Source organism: Pelodiscus sinensis, chromosome 1, assembly GCF_049634645.1.
Source record: "Pelodiscus sinensis isolate JC-2024 chromosome 1, ASM4963464v1, whole genome shotgun sequence".
NCBI classification, from domain to species: Eukaryota; Metazoa; Chordata; order Testudines; family Trionychidae; genus Pelodiscus; species Pelodiscus sinensis.
Genome location: NC_134711.1, coordinates 249,635,355 through 249,660,654, shown reverse-complemented (window position 1 = coordinate 249,660,654; position 25,300 = coordinate 249,635,355). Strand labels below are relative to the sequence as shown.

The window sequence follows — 25,300 nt, the reverse complement described above, 5'->3', positions numbered from 1 at the left end:
TTATAGGCCTCTGTCCTGTCTGCAATGCACTATTTGCCTTCTGGCACCTTGTGAGTATAGGATGCCAGTTATTGCCTGTTTTAGAGAACTAAAGAGTCAAAATTCACCTCCTGATGAAAACACTTACTACTTAGATCCTGACTGGAGAAATCTGTATCCCATCATTGGCAGATCAATTCCATGTTCAAAACAGTGATCCATGAAAAAAGAGGGAACAGAACAATTTAGCCACTGACACACACCAAATGAGTCTCTTTTTCCCTCAGCACAGGGAAGACTTTCTATTGTCTGCTTCTATGTTGTGTGCTGTGAAAGAAATAAGACAGCAGGAGGGTTATTTTTATCCTCTCTGTATTGTTTCTTTAGGTGGAAGGGAGAAATGTTTACTGTGGAGAAATCGTCCACTTTGTACATACTGCTTCCTGAGCTCATTTCCCTATCCTATTGCTCCCCCCCCCCCCGCCACACACACTCTCTCTCTCTCCCGCCCCCCCTCCCCCAACTTTTCTCCAGAGTGGAGCAGCACCTAGAACTCATTTCCCTGAGATCAGACAAATACAGAAACCATTATCTTAAGATGTTTCATTTATCATTAGCATTATTATCCATCTTGCTGGACTGCCTATAAAACCACAATCATGGATCCAGGACCCTGTTGTGCTAAGCACCATTTAGGCATCTGCTCACTGCTTCTTGAATACACAAATTGATGAGTCTGTGCTTAATCTGCTCTTCCTTGTTAGAGGTCTTGGGAGGACTCCAAACCCTGGAGTCTCCAGGGAAACTTTCCTGTTGCTCATCTGATCTGGTGTGGGAGACAGTGGGGACACTAAAGCCTAGGAGCAGGGAGAGCTAATCAGTTACACAGGTGCTCAAAGGATCAGTAAATTTCCTGATTCCGTAGTAGCATTGAAGATGTGACCAGAGCCAGTAAGAAGCTGACTTCCATGGCCATCTCCTTCCCTTTTCCTTTCCTTATGTAAGTGGCAGTGCTGCATCCTCCCAAAGATCTGTGTTTTCCTGGAAGGAGGAGGAGGCAAGAAATCCTCTGGAGAGAGACATCATACTGGTAGGAAGGGGGAAGCCTTGCTAAGGGTGCCAGTATTGCTGGAGGTTTCATCACATGACATGATCGTTAATTAAAAATTAATCTTTAAGTCCTGGCAGCGCCAGTTGCTGCCAAGTTCTTTTCTCCATGGGTCTTTCTGATCCTTGAGATTTGAGGGCTCAGACTTTCCTCACTGACTATATAATATATAGTGAATATATATAATGCTGTATATTCGCTATTTAACTATATATAACTACAAAAGCTCATGATCCTATATTTTTGTTAGTCTCCAAGCTGACAAGACTGCTTGTTGATTTTAAAGTTACAGACTAACACTGCTACCCCTCTGAGAATTTCCTCACTGAGTCAGTGTTTGTCGAAAGTGCTACTGGGTTTCCCTTACAAAGCTTCTTAAAGCCTCTGCTGTCATGTGGGTGTTACTGAAGGAATGGGTGCTATGGCCCATTAAAATAAACAAATGCCATTGGGAGGCTAGGTCATTGATATTTTTTCAAAACCATTGTTCCAAGTACAACATTGCCCTAAAACCACTTAATAAAGTAAGAGAAAAGCAGCTTCTGTAAGGAAATCTGCTAGGCTGTTTCACAGAAAAACACAAGTCAAAATATTCCAATCCCACCATGCCAAGACCCAGTCAGCTCCTGCTCCATCCTTCCTCCGCATCACAGCATGGACAGACAGATGCTATAACAGTGACTGGGGATTTCCCTGGTGTAAGGGAGACCCTGATTGGCTCTTCATCACCTGCTCCCACTGCTCTCCTCCCCTGGCACAGTGGCATTGCTGGGAGTATCTGGGGGCAGACAGGAATGTGGCCTGGGGGTGCTGTGCTCTGGTACTTTGGGGTGGCCGAGTGGAACTTTTCCAACAGGTGCCATGGCATAGATAAGATTGCTCAAACCCGCAGCAGGGGCCAAACGGGTTCTTTGCTGCTCTGAGAATCACTATAGGGGTGGGATAGGAAGGTGGCAGATCTGGTCCTTGAATCTCAAACAGTTAAGATAATGAAGTGCCCCCAGACTTGGTAACCCAGAGTGAAGGTTCCGGATGGTGCCACATGCCTTTCTCAAATGTCAGTTCAGTGGTGCTCAAACCTTGGCAAAGCAGGGAATACAAGGTTAAGGGACATGCCGCTCCCACAGCGCAACCTTAACTTGTCCCATGGATCTAGCAATAGCCACTGGAAAGTTCAATAAGAGGGTGCTGTGGAAAGCAGACGTAAAGAATGACTAAGAGAATGTGCCATCCATTGTGTTCCATGGATCGGAACTGCAGCACCTTCTTGCCTGCACTCTGACTGCCTATTTGGGAAAGGTCTCCAGTACAGGGCTGTAAGTAGCCCTGGTTTTGAGCAATTCTCCCTGAGGTGACACCCTCAGCGGTGCCCAGACCCAGCCCGGTCCATCACACCAGCCCTCAGGCCAATCAGGACCTAAGGATGGGGCAGCACGTGGCGCTTAGGGTCGACCCTGGTGATTGACTCTAAGCGCCGTGCGCCAGAGGGCATGGAATGAAAGACTTCACGCTCCGCCCGCCCCCAGGCCAATCAGGGCCTGTGGGTGTGGGGAAGCACACAAAGTCTCCTCCCATCCCCATCCTGCAAGGACCGTGCGGCACTTCTAAGCATTTTGAAGTGCCGCATGCTCCTTGCAGGATGGGGATGGGAGGAGATTTTGTGTGCTTCCCCACACCCACAGACCCTGATTGGCCTAGTGCCTAGAGGGAAATGCCAGCTGTTCAGAACAGCTGATGGTTCTCTCTAGGGAGAGTGCGACAGCAAAGACTTCACATGCTCCCCCACTGGTAGACCAATCAGGATCTGTGGGCGGGGAAGCATGGAAGTTTCATAGCCCCACCCCTTCTGGTTGAAGCCCCGCCCCTACCAAGGTGGCCCGAGCTACTTCAAAAATTTCTGAAGAAATTTTTAAAGTGGCCTCTGGTCAAAAATTATTGCCCACCCCTTAACTACACGCTTGTCTCTTTAGTGCCCCTGTATCATTCTCTCCTCTCATCTTCTTGTGCTTCTAGAACAGACTGGTTCTCCCTCCTCCCCAGGAGAGAAGCTGGCACTGACTAGGGATGTAAGCAAAAGTTTGTCCGATAGTTGACTAGTCCCTCGATTAGTTGCTCTCCCCTGCTTGCTGCTGAGGGGGGAGAGGCAGGGGATAGTGGGGACTGTACTGACTCCTCCCACATTTTCTCCATAATGCTACTGCACTGGTCATGCCCATGTTCCCCACTGCTCCAAGCCCCAGCCATGAGTATACCTACTTCTCTGAGCACCCTGTGCTCATAAGAACTCCACCTTCCTTTTTGGCTATCCGTGCCCTTGTAAGATGAAAGTGGTGGGGTAAAGTGGTGGGGTGTGAGGAATGCATGGACCAGCTGGAGGCAGAAAGGACAGGAAAATGCAGATGCAGAGTACTCACTTCCAAATCTGGACCTAGTATATTGGGACCTAGTATATCCATCTGCAGCACAAGAGGCTCAGAAAGGTGTGAAGGAATCCACTTTATCTCAATTAGATGTTCTCAGATAAATGAGCATCGCATAGAGATGAATACAGCCTGAAACAATAGCTTTCAGTGGTGTGAACTGCTCTATTTTTCTCAGTGGATGTTCTCATCTCCCGTTTTTAGCACTTGAAAACCACTGCCATGCACTGGCCATTACTTCCCATGGGTATGTCTACACTATAGCGCTAATTCGAACTAACTTAGTTCGAATTAGTTAATTTGAAATAAGCTAATTCGAACTAACGCATCTAGAACTAAAAACTAGTTCGAATTAGCGTTTTGCTCATTCGAACTAGCGCGTCCACATTAAGTGGATCCTGAAGTGGGGTTAAGGATGGCCGGAAGCAGTGCCGGCAGGGCATCAGAGGAGGACTTAGAGCGTGGAGATGCTGTCTCAGGCTTGCCGAGGGCTGTGCTTAAAGGGACCCGACCCCCACCCCGGACAGACAGTTCTCAGGGGTGCCCCGCTTGCAAAGCAGTCCTGGCTTGGATTGCCCTGAGTGCCCACACTGGGCACATCACAGCACTCGGCCATCAGCCCGGCTGCACTTGCCGCAGGCTGCCATCTGGGGAGAGGGAGCAATTGGGGGGCTGCAGGAGAGGTTCCACCCCCAGAAGCCTGCAGAGCCAGCCCAGTCCTCCTCATTGGGGGCTCGTACCCCATTCCTCCCTCACCTCCTTCCACTTACCCTTCCCTAGCCCCTCTTCTTGATGTACAAAATAAAGATAACATGTCTTCCAAAATGGAATCTGTCTTTATTGAACAAAACTGGGGGAGACTGGGAAAAGGAGGTGGGAGAGGGGAAGAGAGGCTGGGAGAGGGGAGGTCAACTAAAATGATCAGGGGTTGGGAACAGGTCCCATATGAAGGAGAGGCTAAAGAGACTGGGACTTTTCAGTTTAGAAAAGAGGAGACGGAGGGGGGACAGGATAGAGGTCTCTAAAAGCAGGAGTTGGGTGGAGACGGTGCATACAGAAAAGTTCTTCATTAGTTCCCATAAAGAAGGACTAGAGGACACCAAAGGAAAGGAATGGGTAGCAGGCTTCAAACTAGTAACAGAAAGTTCTTCTTCACAAAGCAAAGAGTCAACCTGTGGAACTCCTTGCTGCAGGAGGCTATGAAGGCTAGAACTGGAACAGAGTTTAAAGGGACGTGAGATCAAGTCATGGAGGTTGGGTCCATGGAGTGGTATTAGCCAGGAGGTAGGAGTGGTGTCCCTGCCCAAGGTTTGTGGAAGGCTGGAGAGGGAGGGCACGAGACAAATGGCTTGGTCACTGTCTTCGGTCCATCCCCTCCAGGGTCCCTAGGGTTGGCCGCTGTCGGCAGACAGGCTACTGGGCTAGATGGACCTTTGGTCTGACCCAGGACGGCCATTGTAAGCTCAGGGCTCAGGGTCGGGCGTCTCAGTGGACCCCCTTGATTCTCTTGCACACCTGCTCCTGGGTGGCCAGGCTGGCAGCTATCCTGCCCAAGCCGGCCACTTTCCTGTGCCTAGTGCGGAGATCGTGGACGAGGTCCACAATGTCCGCACTAGCCCAGGCGGGTGCCCACCTCTTGAGGTCCCGGGCAAGCTTCCGGGAGCCGCCAGCCCGGTCCCGGGAAGAGGGGGAGGGCTAGGGGGCATCGGGTGGGTGGCTCGATCCATGCCAGGTGCAGGGTCTGCTGGCTGGGTGCTGGCAGGCTTGCACCTGGCACGGGCACCGTAGCCAGCCCGTGCCCCATAGCTTCTTGCCCTACTCTGTGCAAGCAAACCTGTTCTCAGCTTCCAATGTATCTTATGATACCAAGCCAAATGCTTTACAGAAGTCTAAATATATTACATCAACACTATTATCTTTTATCAGCCAAACTTGTAATCTCACCAAAAAAGTTATCAAATTATGGGAAACAGATCTTGTAAAACTAAACTCATGTTAATTGGCATAAATCATATTACCTTTAACTCTTTATTAATTGAGTTCTATATGAGCCATTCCAGTATTTTGCTCAGGGTTGATTTCAGGCTGACAGGGCTATAGTTACCTCAATTGTCCTGTTAACTTTTTTAAAATAGTGGCACAACATTATCTTTCTTCCAGTCTTCTGGAATTTTCCCAGAATTACAAGATATATTGAAAATAATTGTCCAGAGAAAGCCTTAGCCATCTATTTCATAACTCTTGAATTCAAGTTATCTGGACCTGCTGATTTTAAGTGTCTAACTTCAGTAGCCATAGTTCAACATCTTCCTAACTTATTGTTCAAATGGCTAGTCTTTCATCAGCATCATTTGATAAAACTACATCTGGGTTTTTCCCAAATATAGAACAGAACATTTATTGAACATTGTTGCCTTATCTGTATAATTGACAACTCTACCATTTCTATCTAATAATAACCCAATACCACTGTTGTTATTCTGTTTTGTTCCTTAATATAATTAAGGACAAGAAGTTTTGTGTGTGTTTATTTTTTAAAACTCTGGGTAAACATAGATTTCTCTGTGTCCTAATTTGTACAATGGTTCAATTGCTTCAACTATTGTAGATGAATTCTCTATATGTTTAATAACTTAACATAAAAAATCCTGCACTTGAGCTCAAATAATAGTCCTTTTATATTTTTTTAAATAATCAGTTTCATACTGAAGAATTTTAAATTTCTTCTACAGATTTAATTTCCTTCTAATGAGAGAAGCCTGTTAGGAGGAAGAGGAAGTATTTAAGAGAGTAGCTTGAGGAATATCGGGGCATACTAATAGTTTGGAAATGAACATTGCTGAGCAACGTTCAAAGTCTTTCCTTCTCTAAACTAATGGTGTATTTAGCAGCTGAGAGGTCTGCTTCTGTCTGCAAGGTGCTCAGTATCGTGGTGTTATAAATACCTAAATAAAGAAATAAAGCATTTTATAAACGCCATGTTATATTTGTACTAAGTGCTGGTATAATGTCAGGTTTCAGGATATAGAAGGGTTTCAATAAGGTGGTGAATATTAATGTTTAAATTACTTCTATTGTCTAGAAATGTTATTTCTTGGAGGAGTCGCACACTATTAGAATCTTGATAGCACAGACTCACGAATGATTGTAAGGTGACGGGTGGTTTGCTTGTGTTTTGTTTTTAAATCACCACTTGCCTGCCTGTGCCAATGTTGATTTTTGCAGTGGAAGATTTAACAGTTGTGCAGGAGAAAGCTGCAAACCAAAAGGCCATACAAGGTTTAGGGACTGGATGCTGAGCCATCCTACCTGCCTGCTCTGTAAGACTTTACTTTAGTCTAGGGCTTTTCTCCATTTTAGTAGGACGTGAGCTACAACTGATATTATCATCTCTGTTGGCTTAGTCCTATTTAATTATTGCTGTGAGTTCAGTCCTTCATCACTCTGCCAGCCTCTATTGGAAAGAAATGCAGGACGGATGGACAGACAGGTGGACGGATGGGTTTCCTCTACTCTTTTTCCCCTCCATGTGCAGATTTTTTTTTCCATCCATGGGCAAAACGGGTTTTTTTTATGTGCACTGAGCCATGTGTGAATGTGCATCACTAGTAGAAACATAAAACCTAGTTGTGGACATGCTGCTAATCAGCTGGGCTGCATTACTTACAGGGAACGCTGACAACCTGTCCTATTAATCCCCCACCTTTCTGCCACACAGCATCTGTTCTCATGAGATATTCAGCAAGATTTGAAAACCACCAGGCTGTTGAGAGGAGCTTTGGGCAATTCTGATGGGAAAGTTTATAAAGGAAGGACTCCTGCTACAGATTGGATAGTTCCAGGTCACTGAATAATGGAGCTTTGGCAGAATACATGGGCTGTACAGGGATAAGCGTTTAGGCTGCAAAGCACTAACTTGCTTGGTGAAGTATTTCACAGAGGACCTGATCCAAAGCCCAGGAAGTCAGTGGAAGCCCTTACATTAGTGTTACTAGGCTTTGGGTCTGGCCTCTAGCAGCTAATGCACCTGTAATATCTTTTGCAGTGGAGCTCAAGCTATCAGATGCATTTTGAGTAGACAGAACTAAAGACAAGCTGCTTATTTAAACTACTGCTTTTGCCAAAATGGTAAAGCTAACTACAAGTCATGCTTACATATGACTAACATCTTATTTCTCATCCAAGTGTAACTTCTGATTTCAAAGAACTTAAATAATCTTGTCATGAACTGTACTTGCTCTGCTGAAATAAGCACATTTGCTTGAAGCTACTGCTGGGGAGCATTACTACAGAAGAAAATAATTAAAGACAGCATATGAAACCACTCGATATTGTTCAGTGCCACTTGAGATGAACTTGAAGCAATTTAACATCATCCTCTGTAGCTATTTTGTCTGCTGTGGGATTTTACTATTCCACTTTATATGCTGCATCCTCCATCTTTCTTCAGTAAGAGAAGAATGCACAAGAGAATATGCAGCATACCATTATCTGCAAATGCATATATTTTTACAAAACTGAGTGTCCATGAATATTTGTACTTTCAGCTATAATACAAGGATTATGAAAAATCTATTTTCTCTCTCTTTATTATGGGTACTATAAATCCCTTAGCTGTATACACATTTCTAGTAATTCAGTTATAGAATATGTCTGGCAACAGTCCTTTTGTTAAGGTGTACAAAGATTTACCAACAAGTTGTTCACATTTTAATGCGAATAGAATTTTTCTAAAGTAAAAATCTAAAATGTCTGTGGATGAGATAATGACAAGTGAATGAAAATCAAGCTTTTAGTTTTAAAGCAGAGTACAATCATTTGCAGTTAATTTTGAATTTGGTATTTTAGATCTCAGATCTCTGCTTTTTTTTGGTCTCTGTATCTCCTTCAGTAGAATTAGACATGTTCACCCTGGGGATGAATTTGACCCTCACACTCACACTCCATAGTTCAGCATTTAAAACACCGAGGTCATTGAGAATATGTAGATGATTGACGTGACACTGATGAACACTTGTTCCCTCTTCTTTTTTTTTTTTACTAGGCTGTCAGTGTGTGTTTCCCTCATCCTCCTGGTGGTTGTTTCTGTCTATGTTCAGCTCAGACTGATAGGGTTTGAACAATGAAAATTAGAATCTTAAATTCATTAATTTCCTTCACTATTCTCTGGAGTAATTGGTAATTTTATGATTGCGAAAGACTGACTGTGTAACACCTTTAATTCTGTGCTCCTCCCAGCTCTCTATCTCTTACACATTTAGAAACAAATAATCCTTTGTCACCAGGAGTTACAATTATCCCAAACTGAGTGTCCGTGGCAACCTTCATTAGCACTTGTCATAGGGAATCCTGGCTAATTAGGGCAGTGGTTGCATTATTTTTAAATATGAAAAAAAGAAGACTGATAGGTGTGATCCCTGTGACACTTATATTTAACAAACAAACAAAATCATCTTCCTCCTCTTTAAAATCAGTGCCCAATGAACTGCAGTGGCATTTTAAAATCTTCCCTGTTTGTCCTCCTGCCCCCAACTTTCCCTATTTAGAGCTTTTAAAATACTGGCAATTTTCCTTAAAATCCTGATAGTTTTGTTGGGGTCATAGCCTCTCTGATATTACTAGTGCAAGCCAATTTAAATGAATAATGTTCTTTTCATGGGAATTAACAGTACATTAAAAAACTTCTTCATGGGTTTTTGAGCTAAAGAACATAGAATTTTAGGATTCTGAAAGAAGTAAGTAATTGTGTTTCTTTGTGCTCTACATATGATTATGCAATTATGTTGCATGACTGAAGTTTTGATATTTCTGTTGCTAACAGGGAAGGCCGCTCCAACGCTCACATTAAAGGAGATTACCAAAGAATTGGTGATGTTATGCTAAAGAACATTCAGAGTATGAAGGTAAGAATGATCCTATAACCAATAAGCTTTGGCATGGGTTAGAATCAATGTGTTTTTTTCATGTAAATATAGTCCTGCCATTTGTGCTGCTTTCGACTGCTGTGTGAGCTTTTATTTAAAAGGTTTCATTCAATGAATTTCTAAATGTTTAGGCAGAGTTTGAGTATTGAAAGCATTTGATTTTAAGGATATAATCCTTAGAAGCATTACTCACAAAATCAGGAGCAAGATTTTCAAGCACAATAAACTTTCAGATTTGGAGACAAAATGAGATGCCATTTTTTATGGGCAAGTAGAGATTGAAAACACAGAATAGATAATTGTGCATGCAGGTATCCCTCCAATTAAGACAATTGCAGAAGCAATGACCATACAGTGACATATAACAACTTGACACACATTTGCAAACCTGATTTTTTGTGAAGCTGGTCCTGGATATTTACCCATTTTTTTTAAACTTTGTTTGTGCTTCTATGATTCCAGATTAACGCTGATATTTTTAATAAAGATCAGAGTCAGTAATGTTTTTTGAAAACCAAACAAAAAGGCCAATCCAATGCTTTTATTTCCTATAGTGGGCCACAGGAGGATTTTGCATACTATTTTTATATAGTGCACATCTTCAGTAGCATTGTGGAAGTTGCATATTACTGGTCAGCACAAAAAAGTAATACGAGTTACATAAAAACCTGCGGGAACACCAGAGAAGTCATTACAGTCTAGGCCAGTAACACGTTTACATTAATAACACACATGTCCTGTAATTGCATATCCTTTTTTCTTCTTCACAAAATTGCTTTGTAGTTATCTATCTAACCTTAACTAGCCAGAGTAAGCACTGTAATAGCAGAATGCTTGGCTAAAGAGCTATGTGCAGTGTTGTAGCCATTTTGATCACAGGATATGGGAGAGACAAGGCATGTGAGGTAATCTCTATTGAACCGACTTCTCGAAAGCTTTTCTCTCTCATCAACAGAAACTGGGCCTTAAAACCATAAACTATATTACCTCCCCACATTGTGTCTCTGACAAAAGAGCTAGTGACTTACATAGGGTCTTTCATCCAAGGATCTTGAAAAGCTTTTACAGATATTAGCTGGCTCTTCCTGCTCATTAATCCCCTTTCTGTTGCACTTGCTCACTGCAGTACCAAACTTCAGTTCCAGAGCAGAGAAAAGGGGTTACTAAGGTCCCATGTCACTCCTCCCAATTAGGTGCAGATTGTCTCCATTCAGGGCAACTGTTTCTCTATCTGCTCATAGTGATACATCTGTTCTCAGGCTTCTAGCTTCCTTTCTTGTATGGAAACCTGCATCTCTCTGCATTCTGTCAAGATATCCCCAGGTTGCAGAGTCGCCTGTCTTCGCTATATTACTCCAAGAAGTGACAGACTCCCCAAGCACACTAGTTTGTTTTCCCTTCAGAGACAGTTAATGGTATGACTGTGCGAGTTACCACACAGCTCTTTGGTGCAAGCCTATTTCATGCTTAAGGAAAAGGCAACTCAGGCAAAACACATTAAAAAGACTACAAGAACCTACATGCATGCTAAAAAGTTCACCAGCAATCAGCTCACCCCAACATGGGCTCTGGCTGAAACATCCTTTCAAACCCAATCTAAAGGGGTTTCAAGTCCTCTCATAAGACTGTGTACTTAATGAGCTGAATCTGAGACCTCATTAGGCCCAATCCTTTCAAACCTTCCCTAAGGATTGGGGTCCTCTGTAGACCATGAGCCCAGTCCATTTGCCGGATCAGAAGAAAGGTCCCAGACCTGTTTTAAACGAAGCTGTTGACCCAAGAATCCTTTCCTAGTCTATGGGTCCCCGGAGAGTTTAGTATGAGCTAGTACGTGTGCACATTTCCAAGGGGGAAAGGGAAGGTAGCTTCAAAGAGCTGATAACTGAGGATTTACATTAGCAACCTCCTTCCTCCTCCTTGAGGACTCACATACAAATCTGTAATAACACATGCACCATTTGCTATTTTAATACAATGGACCCCAAAGATATTAGGTCTAATGCAATAAGATTTAACTTAATTCACAACAATATATCTTTTAATGCCATTACGTCTGTCCTGGATATTGTCAGTCTGTCATAGTGCTAGCCTAATTTTAGGGACAGATAATCTGAGACACAGAAAGGTTAAGTGCCATGCTACGGGTCCCACAGCAAATTGGTGACAAGGCTGAAAACAGAACTCAATGCACTGCCCTAGCTAATAGGCAACTTTTTCACTGACAGACCTTCCATCATTAAACCTACCATATACTGTTTCGTTCACCCAGACAGGTTCTGATTGCTTGATATCTGATATCTTGAAAAATCATAGCACCTGTCTCTTATTCCCAGTAAGTGTAATTATTTTCCTAAAGAGCTGTTAGTAAACTTATATTTAGAGAGAACTCTGCTTTATTCACCTGGTGTCTTTAACCTCAAGTAATTTGTTCTTTGGTGCCCTACAGTCCTCCTTTGACATTGCTCTGGAGAAGGATTGCAGCCTTCAGAGAAAAGAATCAAAACCTAGTTTGTGTCAAAGAAGACAAAATAAGAGACAGAAAGGAAAAAGGAGTTAAGAATCTCACACTTAGCACCAGACCTTTTAAAAGACCCATAAATTGACCTTGCCAGCTTAGTTAACATTGGGAAGAAATTTTAAATACAATTCATAATTGCCTTGCAGCCTCCATAGTAGCCAAGGAGGGTTGCTTTTCATTCAGCATTTCTGTCTGTCAGACTATGACGGTGGGATGAATGTGTAGCATGCCTAGGAACCAATTAAACTAGTGTGTACTGTAAAGCTGTTGCAAAATCACGAGTAGGGGATTCACTGGATATGTGTCGAACACCACATGAACTTTAGACTAAGCCATCTTGCCTTTTGAAGTTAGTTCAATACACAGAATCAATTACCCCTAATTTTCCACAACAGTATATTTATTCATTTAGAAACTTCGCTGGCTCCTCCCAAAGAGTTTCATCAATAAAATCAATTGCCAAACTGTAACAGAATCTCCTGGGTTAATTTTGTTTTAAATCCTCATTAAAAAGTAAGTCAGAAACTTGGCTAGTCAAATGAACCTTCCGCTTCAACCTGACTGAAGCTGCTGAAACCTCACTGTCATAAGCACTTGTTCTCGCACTGCCCTGCCTGGAGCGCGCCAGCAGAAGGCTGCAGCATGGCATGTAGTCTGCCTCGGTTTCTTTACAGTGATCTAGTCCCAAGCAGTCCATTTCTCACCTGAGCACAGGCAGTCATTAAAACAAAACATTTTGTCTTTTGATGTACTGCTCTCATCTTCAGCCCTCTCTGGCCCTGTTCTCTGGCTTTGCACCAACAGGCAGTTCTCTCTGCTTCTGTTTTTCCTGTCTTCAGCCTTGCTCCAAAATTTGGAGATGTCAGTGAGTAAACCCATCTTAGTGGTTTCCTGCCCTCTGTTTCCTTCCCCAACTTCTCCAGTCCCCTGGTTTCTGGCAGCTCTCACCTGCCCTTCTGCTGTGACTCACTGGGACTCCCTGACCTATTTTAACACCCCCAAATGCTGGCACGCTGTCTTAATTGGTCACACTGTGAGCACTTGTTCTGGCACATGGTATCTGGACTTTGTTAATTCACAGGGGCCAGCCATGCTGTGAAATCCACCCAGTCAGCATGGAAGTTAACACTCTTCTACTTCACTTCACATCTCCATCTTACATCACCTCTGAAGTTGCCCACCTAGTGTTATGTGGATGAAATGATAACTCAGGAACCAAAAATAGGAAGTGCTGTAACACAGGTGTTTCAACATGGAATGCACCTGTATCTGTGTATATGAGTTCAGAGTTTTCCAGGAGCTGTAGATGCTCTTTAATAGAATAGATTAACCTAACCTGGAATTCCAATTGGTTACAGATAGGGGCCTAAGGAGGTGGGAAGGTCAGTGCCAGTTGGATGTCCAATTATCTTAGTCCTCTTGGGTACATTTGTTTCCTAACTCCATGCTGTTGTTCATCCCTTTTATGTGTGCACAGCATGAGTGTCGTATATGTAACTTTGAATTTCTTGGCTGTTGTGCTAAACTGTCTTGATTGGGTTTGGTTTGTTTATTTTACAGGGGATGCAGAGAAGGTCAGGGGAAGGGAAGAATTGGTACAAAAGATGAAAGTCTGGACAGGGTGGGATTTGTCCATCATTTCTTTTGTTGGTTAATGGCAGAACTTTAATGTTTCCCAGAGAAGGTGATTGTGTTGCAAACAGCTGGAACAATATTAGCTAGATTTGATTAGAGGAACATATTTGGATGAAATGGCTTTGAAGCCTGTAAGTGCAGTGCCTTTGCTAATGTCTCTGCTTCTTTTCTTTTCTGTTTGTTTTTAAGCAACTGACAGTTCACCTGCGGAAACACAATGAAGTTTTGATGGAGTTGGAGAATGGGATCAAGAACTCTAGAAAGCTGGAGGCCTTGTGCAAGGACTTTGAACTACAGAAAGTCTGCTACCTGCCCCTCAACACTTTCCTGCTCCGACCTTTGCACAGGCTCATGCACTACAAGCAGATAATGGAAAGGCTCTGCAAACACTACCCACCAAACCATGTGGACTTCAGAGACTCCAGAGGTGAATGGGGAGGAACAATTTAGTGGACTAGTGTACAATCTCTTGATGTCTAGTCCCCCATTCTGATCACTAGTATAAATAATAATGCATCCAAAAACTACATTACAAGGGTTTTACTGTGCAGAGTTAAGCTCTTCAAAGCCGAGAAAGATCAGAATTAAGGGTTGCCTCCACGTATGCATGACAGCATACTCCTTTTCCAGACATGAGCCCTGTTTTATTGCCATTTCCATGGTTTGCTTTAGGTGTTCAAAGCTGATGTCATATTTTTCTCAAATGTAAAAAGATTCTGTTTGAGGTTTTCATAGATTCATCAGTTCCAAGGCCAGAAGGGTTCCACTAGTCAGAACTCCTGTAGAACACAGGCCATAGGAACCATCCTGTGGAAGTTCTAAAGTATATTTTGTAGAACGGGTGGAAAAGCACAGGCCTGGGGGCCGGATGTGGCATCTGGCTTGCCTGGTTCCAGCCCCCAAGGATCAGGGCTTCTCCTTCTCAGTTAGAGACCACTGGGTTTTGGTTTTCGTTGGGTTTTATTTGTATTTATTTATTTAATTTGCTGTGTGTGTGTGTGTGCGCGCGCGCGTCCGTCCGTCCGTCCGTCCATCCGTCCACTGATTTTTCTATTGGTCAGCGACCTCCGATCCAAAAACGGTTCCCCTCTCCTGTTCTAGAAAAACATCCAGTTTTGATTTTAAAATGCTCAGTGATTGAGGCTCCACCATGATCTTTGCATCTTGCCCAGCTTTTGCTTCTTGCTCATGAGGACTTGATTCCCCACCCCTTTTTCTCCTTGGCCCTTACATGTGATTTTCCATGGATTTTTTTTCTCCTAAATTAGGTGCTTTTAAAAAATCCCACCCTAAATCTTTGTCTTTATTATAGAGCAGAAATCCTTTGCTGCAAAACTGACTCTCTTAAAAATCCCCCCTTTTAGCATAGAGCTATAACTATTTGAGAGTGGTTGAAACCATGTGCCCAGTTACACTTTCAATTCAACCATTATCTGATGGGTGTTGGAGTCCTTGCAGAGAACACAGGAGTAGGGATGATAATAAAGCACAACAATAATTTTGCACTTTAATCCACTGATCAGATTATTTCTATCATTGCTGGAGGTATGGCAAACACAGGTTTTTGATTTACAGACTGTGGTTATAGAAATAAAAACCTGTAACCATTTCACCACATTTCTAAATATCGGGATTCTCCCAGATGGGCAGGGAGATGCATTCCATGAGCTGTGTCGAAGCTATTTAGACTGATGAGAGAGATAGGAACTGATAGAATCATAGGACTGGAAGGGACCTCGAGAGGTCATCGAGTCCAGCCCCCCACCCTCAAGGCAGGACCAAGCTCCGTCTACACCATCCCTGACAGATGTCTATCTAACCTGTTCTTAAATATCTCCAGAGAGGGAGATTCTACCACCTCCCTTGGCAATTTATTCCAATATTTGACCACCCTGACAGTTAGGAATTTTTTCCTAATGTCCAATCTAAACCTCCCTTGCTGCACTTTAAGCCCATTACTCCTTGTCCTGTCCTCAGAAACCAAGAGGAACAAATTTTCTCCTTCCTCCTTGTGACACCCTTTTAGATATTTGAAAACCGCTATCATGTCCCCCCTTAATCTTCTTTTTTCCAAACTAAACATAGATTAGAAAAGGATATAGATTAGAAAAGTAGATTAGAAAAGGACCTAATATTTAACTCTAATGATTTAACAAATGTTTTAAATGAGATGGAATAAGGTGGGGCTGTCTCCATCAGTAGTACTGGTACTTCAGCACTGATAGTGTTATAGAGTCCTGACGAGTCTCTGACGAGTAAGTTTTGTTCAGGGATATTATATCCTCTCTCTTAAAATTGAGCGTTTGATTCTACTTCTGGGCAGCCATCCAAAACACTTGTTTCCACTACTGGAGAATGTAGTTTAGATGTATTTTTAAATAAAATCGGCGCACACGCACACACACACACACACCAACCAACCCCCCCATGCCTGTCTCTGGGTTTTTGGTTGCCTGCAAATGTAAGCACGTTTAAATCTTTTTACCAAGGTGTGAATTCTAGATAGCTCTCCCTAGATGGGAAAAGGAAATTCCTCTCATAGTTGTGGAGCCCCCAGGTATTGTTTTTAAAAGTTCATTCTCTTATCAATGCTATGAATTGATTCTCCTTGAAAACCAATACTGTAAAAAGACTGGTCTAAAATATGGAATGCCAGTGGAAAGCTAAGGTAAAAGCAGGCTTCTGTCCAAGGTGACCGCTTTGAAAAAAAGGTAGAGGCAGTCACACTCAGTAAAAGAACCTTCTGAATTTGTATGTTCAATTTTAAGCCAATTAGAGTAGCCTTACACTAGAGAGGAAGAATTATAAGTCTTGTTGGGCAGGTGCTATGAGTGTCCCTTATACCACAGATGTAATAAATATTATGTATCTGCTTGTAAATCTGATATGAGCATTAAAAAGATCTTTGTTGTTACTTACCTAGCTGCTCTGGCTGAGATTTCTGAAATGGTGGCTCAGCTCCATGGTAGTATGATAAAGATGGAGAACTTTCAGAAGCTGCATGAACTCAAGAAAGATTTAATAGGCATTGATAATCTGGTGATCCCAGGAAGGGTAAGTGACATAGTTTCACTTAAGAGAAATATATCGGGTTCTGAAACTATTAGCAAAATAGCTTTGGAATACAAGGTCTGGTTTAAAAATCTGTGGGTTGGTTTGTTTTTTTTTTGTCACAGTTTGTAAAATTTCTCTGCCTCATCCCCTTGGCCAGATCAGCTATTAAATCCTGTAGCCATAGTATGCATTTTCTTTCCTTCACTAAAGACAGTAAAAGTAAATCAAATGTGTATATAATAGTGTCAGAGTAAACATACTGATTGTAAAACAAGAGGGAAACAGTCCTCTTTCTTATCTGCCTCTTCTGCTTTGTTCTTTTGGGCTTTATTTTCTCTGTTTTAGATTCTTATAGGCAATTTAGAACATCAAATGGAACAAAGGTGGTAATAATATAATGAAGACCTGTGAAAAACATGTCCTGAACCATGAAACCTGATCTCCCCCAGTGAAATCTGGCTATTGTAGGGGAGTTTTCATGGAGTTGGGCAGCTGGCTGGGAGTACTGGCTTCTGGCTGGGAGCCCAGCCACCAGCAGCACAGAAGTGAGGTGGCATGGGGGGGGGTTATCACTTTGATGGGGAACTTCAGAGAACTCCAGAGGACCCCCCCCCCCACATACACACACTTTTAACTCCTGCTGCTGATCCTGAAGGAGCTAAAGAGGGGCAGGGCTGCTTCTTCCTTTGCAAGTGCCCCACGGTTAGAAAGATGTAGGAAGTTCCATAATTGTTGGCTAGGAGCCCAGATCTGAAGGCAACACAGCTGCCAGCAGCAGCATAGAAGAGTGTGTGGCATATGATATGATATTGCCACTCTTCCGCACTTGGGTGATGCTGCTTTCAGATCTGGGTGCCTGGCCAGCCACTGCCCTCCGGCTGCCCAGCTGTGAAGATAGCAACACTAAAGAAGGTGGCAATACCACAACCATATTTTGCGTTGAGACCCTCACAGTTACAGTACTGTGAAATTTATTATTTTTACCCACTTGGACTGTAAAGTTGGTGGGGTCCTAATTATAATGCTCAGCACAGTATTTGCCGCTTGAATAGCTGCAGATTTCCTCTAATTTGTTGCTGTCACTTTTAAACCTCAGTTCAAGAACATGGAGTAGCTTAAGAAACGGCAAGTCGTTTGTGCTGGAGGAGCTCATCTCTTCCATGCTGGCAAGCACTGATTCCAGGAATCAGGGTGTCATGTTACTCTGGGGGCAGTTGTCTCTGCAGTCCCCATACAACAGGATAAAATCATTTCTAAGTCCTTGTTTCATACAAGCTTTTCTAAATAAATAGTTTTACTAATGTTACAAAAGCATGGGAATTTCTCTCCTTTGTTTCAGTTTAATTCTCTTCCTGTTTTTTACTGTTCCTAGTCTACTCTGATTCTTGTGCCCATAACTGTGATTTCTGAGCATAGTTCATGTCTGTCTTTTGCCTGCTGATTGAGTCTATCTGTGGTATCTATCTACTAGTCACAAAATTAAGAGTTTCATCTTGTCTCTGTCAAAGGGGTGTTTTTCCCCCCCACTCCTTCCTTTAATTACTGCATCACTGCAGAGGCCAGTTTTGATGGTTGTCATCTTCTAGGAAAGACATTGCCAGGCCATTCTTCCATCCTCGTTACTGAGGGGAAGCTGGCACAAAGGGATGTGTGTTGCATGTGTCCTAAATGTGATAAGACATGTGCTTATCCTGGCAGTACAGAATCCCATAGCTGAACACCCTTCACTCTCCTCCAGCATCCAGCAGCCCCCACCTGGGAACCATCAGGTATAATGTGTCCGTGTCTGCTATTGAGGTGGTGTGCTGAAGAAAAGTAGCCCTTGGTGCTAACTAGGTTCTAACCATTTAAGATTACAGACTAAGACAGAGACTTTGAGGTGCAATGGGTTGGAGAGGCAGTATAGAGCACTGATGAACTGTGCTCCTTCTGGCCTTTCTTAACTGCAAGATGGACTGCTGCATGTGTAAGCAGCTCATGTGTCTATAACTTTTCCAGTCCATGTTAAATGGTGTGGTGCCAAAGTCTGGATCACTGTAAGAAAGCCCTCATTTTGGGTCTTTTTTCATCTCCCTTTTCTTGTTTATTCTGTTATTGCTTCTTGGCTGCTTGTTTTGTTCCCCATTTGTCTCGTTTTCTTCCCCTTCTAATCTCTGGTGTAATGATCATCATTTGTTCTTTCCTTTCAGTGCTTTGCAGCCCTGCTGCTCTTCTCTGACTCTCTCCTGTCTCTCAACATATTTCACTCCATGTGCAGCATAACTACTAACTGAAATGGACAAAATGTCAATTTCACTTTTTGTTGCCCCATTCCATCAAAGGACAGAGAAAAGAAAATCAGGGATGTAGTACACTTCAATGCTGTCTTACTCCTGCACGGAGTTAAGCAGTAGAGCAGACAGGGAAGAGATTCTTTGCATGTCAAGTTATAGAGCTGTTTTGTTTGCCCCCCTCTGGCATGTGTTTAGGTGGGTGCTGCCTCTCCTCCTTTCACCATTCTCTTAACCCATGTGATTAACCTGTTGGCTGGGACTTAGTCTTAATGCTGAAGAAAATTATTACCTGTGGTTGTGTGCAGTTGCCTGCGGGAGGGTAGTAATGTGCTTCTCATTCACCGGATTTGTGGATTACAGTTGCTGGTTAGCAGTGGCAAAGCACACATTAGAGATTATGCTTCCAATCCCAGGTCATATCTGAGCTGCCTTCAAGGAATGCAAGCGTAGTCATTTTGTCGTTCTGCAACAATGCCTACTGGAGAGTAAAACATTCTTAGGTCTGGTCTAATTTCAGATTGCTGTTTTGGGGTAGTAACTGTCTCCTCTTAGAGATTGTACAATACCAAACTCAATAGTGCTCAGACAGGTGGTGATTGTTGGGCAGCATCACTATATATATTTATTATTAATAATCATAAAGATTCTGTGGTGACTGTCAAAAGTCCCCAAGATAGGTATACAAGCAACAGCAACTCTCTGTAAAGTGTAGTGTTCCCCTGGCAAGGGGAATTTTCCAAGAGGTGGTTTATTGGTGCTTTGCAGACTGTCCTGCTGCTTTTAGTACTTGTGTGCTTTCACTTGTACAGTGCACACAAGGGGATATTGGCCTCTGAAAGTTCATACAGAGCTCATTAGGGATTAGGGACTGCCTGAAAGATGCTAGAGAGAGTGACGGGAAGTTAAAACTTGTATTTGCTTTTATAAAGCTTTTATTTTTATTTGTGGAAAAGGGAATTATTCCATAGTTCAAAACAGCGAACTATGCAACTCACAATAATCCCAGAAAACCGGGCTCTCTGATAGTTCAGTTCCACTGGGAGTGAGCTTTTTCTTCCTGAGTTTACCATGTTTTTTTTTTTTTAAATAGTCTGGTCTAAGTGGATGTGCCATATCACATGACATGAAATGCACTGCCTGTCTAGGAGAATTCTTGTTGCCAGACAAATCTCCCCCTTTCCCCACTGTTGTAACTGATTCCTTTAGATGACTTTGTGCTTCATTAATTTCTAAATGAAATTAATGGGTAGCAGGTTTAAAACTAATAAAAGGAAGTTCTTCTTCACACAGCGTGTTGTCAACCTGTGGAACTCCTTGCCAGAGGAGGCTGTGAAGGCTAGGACTATAATAGAGTTTAAAGAGAAGCTGGATAAATTCATGGAGGTTAGGTCCATAAAAGGCTATTAGCCAGGGGATAAAATGGTGTCCTTGGCCTCTGTTTGTCAGAGGCTGGAGAGGGATGGCAGGAGACAAATCGCTTGATCATTGTCTTCGGTCCACCCTCTCTGGGGCACCTGGTGCTTGTCACTGTCGGTAGACAGGATACTGGGCTACATGGACCTTTGGTCTGACCCAGTACGGCCGTTCTTATGTTCTTATGTTATGCTTAGAGCAAGAGCCAAGTCATCCGTATGCTGTCATATGAAAACCAATATGTGGGGCCTGCAGCTTAGCAGGCTGGGATGGAAGTTTCCATCCTTGGAGTACACAGCCTGGTAGGACCTTGGAGTCTGTAAACACAAACAGCAGCTGGCCCTTATCAGCTTTGACCCATGCACTTGAGCTGGGAAACTACTAAGCGGTAAACATGTTTGACCTCAGTCTCAGCTCATAAGAATGTTGAGAGTGGCATTGAGCCAGCACGCGCACACCTGGTAAACAACTGGAGTACAACTAGTATAGGGAATCCCATGTCCAGTGAGTCTCACCAGAGACCTAGATCTCAGAGGGTGCCCTGGATTCCCCCAGCTGGAGCTATGTCTGACAGGAACGGGACTCCCTACAGACTGAAGGGGTGTAAGCATTTCTAAGTATCTGTTACTCTTTTTATGCATTGCTTTGCCTGTGCTTATTGATGTATCACTTTGCAGTAGCTGTGTAAGCATTTGGCAGTATTAACCCTGTAATAGTAGTGACATAGTGAGATTAATAAAAGCAACTATCCCTAATCGACTCTGTGTTGAAGCAAATCCATAATCCTGTTTGTCCATGTCTCTGCAAGTTGACAATTGGCATCACGAACAGGATTCGCTGAGTACAGTGTCGGAGTGTGGGAAGAGGGATAGCAGGCAATGTGGAGTAATGGGGAGCAAGGGGTTGTTTTGCCAAATGAACTATCAGGATGGCTGTCCACTTCCCGCTGGAATCTTGTTGCGAAGGCACTGTGCTAGGTGGCTCCCCCGGGAGGGTGGGGTAAGGGGCAGCTCTTGCAGTCACCACAAAAGATTGTGGGACTCAGGAAGGCTGCAGTAACCACCTGTTCGGCCAGCAAATCCTATAGGGATTGGGGCTGAGGATGGCTGTTCCTCAGCCTCTTGGAAGCAGTTGTTGTGAAGATGCTAAGAGGAAAAGTATTATTGAAAAAGAATTCTTAGTTTCTTTGCAGCCGTTCTGAAGGAAAAATCAAGGCAAAGAAACAGTCTGGTTTAAATGTTTGTCCATGGCCCTTTGAGTTGACATATACTTCATTAAATGTTATATTTGAAGGAGGTGGCGGCCAGATGCTGGTGAATAAACAGAGACATTTTTATTTTAATCAACTGTTTGATTTGTAATATTCTCTTAACTCAAAACTAAAGGAAGAGAGAGGTGTCTGGAGCAACTGATGTCAAGTAGGGAAGATTCCCCTTTAGATTGTTATAACCTGTGAAATTATATGATCAAGCCAATTCCATGGCACTAAGCATTTAGACTTTGGCAAAGTATTTGAAAAGGGATATTTGACATGATTGTTTTATGTCTATTTTTCTACAGGAGTTCATTAGACTGGGCAGTCTAAGTAAGTTGTCTGGAAAGGGTTTACAGCAGCGGATGTTCTTCTTGGTAAGTTACAAGAACAGTCTGTATTGAACATAATAAAGTACAACTGTGTAAAAAAAAAAGCTATAAGAGTTTCGTTAGGGAAGGTGTTAGACTTGAACTGTGAAATAAATTTACACATTTTTAAATAGTCTTATCTAAATGAACACAGGAACAGCCAGAGCTGCTTGTCAAGAATTCATATTGCCCTTCCAATATTATAATTGATTCCTATAAAAATGAAACTTATTTATTTGATTTAATTATAAAATAATGCCAAACCTGGGCTCTTTGTGCATATACTTTACGTTCAAACCAGAAAGATAGTCACCCTTGGTGAGAGCAAGGAAAACTCACCATAATCCTATCCATTTCAGCAAATCCCCTTTCAAGAGCCAGGTCTCTCCATATGGCATATCTAACTCCCCATCAAGTTATTGGGTCTGGAGCTGCATTTTGAGATTATAACACTCGTAGAGATTAGCCCCTCCTACCATCACTTCCTGTGTTTTCAGATGGTGACCAGAGGGTGCTCCCATGTGACTGGATAGATTTAAATCCACCTACTCCATATTAGGGTCTTTGGGAAACATTTGTCCCAATCCTGCTGCTACTATCCTGTTAATGTATTGGGACTCAGACATCCAAGAGACTGCACTGGGCTAGTGGCCTTTCCTCTACATCGCAACTTCAGAACCATAAGGAATTAGTGCGGTGGCACAGTGAGGAATGCATTCTTGCCCTGCTTGCTTAAAAAGTGTGGTAACAGAGGGTGGCAGAGTTCTTACATGTACTCAATGTTTTAACAAAATGCAGAATTTCCTATATCAGGCCAAGACAGATCCACCAATATTGCTGCAATCTATGGCAAAAATAAAGAGGTGGGAATCCATTGGACCAAATGTAACTTCTAGCAATGTGTGTATGCTTTTTTGCATTTCACAGCCCTGTAGAGGTTGGGATATGAGGATTTGATCAATAAAGGCCTTGTACAAATAAAAAGAGAATACACCAAGTCACTTCAGGCAGAGTTGATAAGAAAATCTAAGTCTCTAGTATGGCGGACCCAGGCATAGTCCATTCATCTACTCTGCCTGTCTTTAGCCATTGCACCATACGCACCCCTCTAAAGCTTGGGTAGAAACTGGGAACACTAATCTCTGGTATTCTGAGGGGGTTCTCAAACTTTGTGATACTGCGACCCCCCCCCCCCCCGCTAAGTTGCTCACGACCCCTCCAGGGGGTCAAGACCCCCAGTTTGAGAAACGCAGATGTAACCTATTGGGAAAGTGTGCATAAGACTTCCGCTAGTGGACAATCTACCTGGAGGATATAAATTATTCCTATAGCTTAGTGGCAGAGAGGGAGGGATCTATAAGTCCAGGATTCAATGTCATGGATTTTTATGATTGACTATGATAAAATTTGATTAATCAGTTTCCTTTTTTAAAAGCAGTTTGGTTAAATCAATGAGAAAACATTTTAAAATACTGTACAGTTAATAATCGATCAATTGTACTGTGGCATGCAAGAAAATATGTTTGTTTGGCACAAATTTTGGTGAGGTGGTGGTAGGCAGCGTTTAACATTAGGAGGCATGGTGGGCAGGCTGTGTGCCTTGACTCCAATTTATGGGAAAGCAAGCTTATCAGCCAGCTCCTGAATTTCCAGAATAATGGCCAATCAGATGTCTTCAGAGGGAAAGCCCTCTTTGGGGACTGATATGCTCATCTTTCCTAGCAAGGGGCTGATTGGTAAGCTTGCTCCTTTATAAATTAGAGTAAACGTATTCAGGAAGCAGACTATCCACCATAAGCTCTCTGATCCATACAGACCAGCAAACACTATTTCTAACTTCAGTGCATTGATTTATTAGCATTTTAGGGGCTGAGATCCCTAAATGCGCGTGGTCACTCCCAGACCCCAGAAGAGAGCTTCAAGTAAACAAGGAGCTGGGGGAATGTTCCTGGCACCAGTTGCAGAAGGAGATCATCTAGGGAAGGGGGGTGATCCTGGGAGTGTTGTGTGGGAGCTGATATTTGAATTCAGGTGATAGTCCCCTAAATATTAGGGCCCTCATATAAACATCATCCCTGTACTGTCCCATTGTTACTGTTTGACCTTGCTTTGTAGTTTTTCCTCTTCAAACATACTACTGTTCCTCTAAATAATGATCATTCTTGCTTTTTAGTTTAATGATGTTTTGTTGTACACAAGTAGAGGCCTGACAGCATCAAATCAATTTAAAGTCCATGGACAGCTCCCCCTGTATGGCATGACAGTAAGTATAGCACAACCATGGGAATTCAGTGTCTTGGGGATTTAATGGAGTTTGTATCTTATCACTAGTTTGACTCCCACTCCAGAGTGGTGCAGACTGTTACCTCTATCTGGTGGCTATTTTGTGGTTTATCTGAAAAGTGTTGGTTACCTCCATCAAGTTACCAGTGGGTTCACCACAAAAATCATCATCATACTTAGCTTCAGCAGGGGTAAATCTGGGCCTAAATGGCCATGTCAGCCCTAGAGATGCTTTCGGGTTTAAGGTTGACATGCAGAGGCAGCAGTAGATGCAGATGCTCTCGTGTCTACCACTTAGCAGTGGATTTGTTGCTGCAGTTGGGACATAAAGAGACTACCACTGCATACTGATTAGGATACCAGGTTGATGCATCAATGTAGCTAGTAGCCTAAGATAAAGGTTAAGAGTTGTATTGTGCCTTGTAGGCACTTTTCCTTATTATAAGAGATGTAGAAATGCACCTTAACAGCAATGGACTTTGAGGCTGCACGATGCCTTCTGGAGGTCCCCAGCTTATAAGAGGCTTGGGTGGCCTGTCACTCTTTAGGGCTCACCCTGTCACTCCTGACCTGGTAATGCTACTAGATTAGCACAGTACCTGAGAACACAAAGGAGTATGCTGATGCTCAGCTCTTGCTTGGGTCCTCCATTCCTTATACTTTTTCCTGTGCAGCAGCCTCACACATCCACACTGGGACTGAGTACAGTCTGTCTATTAACGCATGGTCAGTAGCATCTCATGTTATATTGGAAAGCTGGCAGAAAAATTCTGAACATATTGTAATTGTGCTATCATTTTCATCACCACCTCTTTTAATGTGTTCTTTGTAAATGTGCTTGAAAACTATGTACTGAACTTTTAACTGTTACTGTCTTTGAGAGGTTTTTTTTAATTTCATCCCACTCTTTGGGTTGCATTAATTCCTTACTTCTGGAAGTCTGTATTTACTGATCGTAGGGCAAAGTGTGATTGCCACTGTTGCTGGAATTTCCCTAGTACTGCAGTTATGTTCCAAGTTTTGTCTAGTATTTTCAGGAATCCAGGCAGGCACTGTGTGTATATGTGGCA

General features: G+C 42.8%; 1 protein-coding gene across 8 annotated transcripts in view; it reads left to right on the top strand.

Moving 5' to 3' along the window:
- The window catches only part of FARP1 (FERM, ARH/RhoGEF and pleckstrin domain protein 1), a 307,710-nt gene that overhangs the window by 269,306 nt on the left and 13,104 nt on the right, over positions 1–25,300 (top strand). For all 8 annotated transcript variants that reach the window (XM_075918778.1, XM_075918777.1, XM_075918776.1 and 5 more), the window contains exons 17-21: positions 9,329–9,410; positions 13,774–14,011; positions 16,508–16,638; positions 21,885–21,953; positions 24,121–24,210. In XM_075918778.1, the coding sequence (XP_075774893.1) occupies positions 9,329–9,410; positions 13,774–14,011; positions 16,508–16,638; positions 21,885–21,953; positions 24,121–24,210 (610 nt within the window). The remainder of the gene's footprint in view (positions 1–9,328; positions 9,411–13,773; positions 14,012–16,507; positions 16,639–21,884; positions 21,954–24,120; positions 24,211–25,300) is intronic.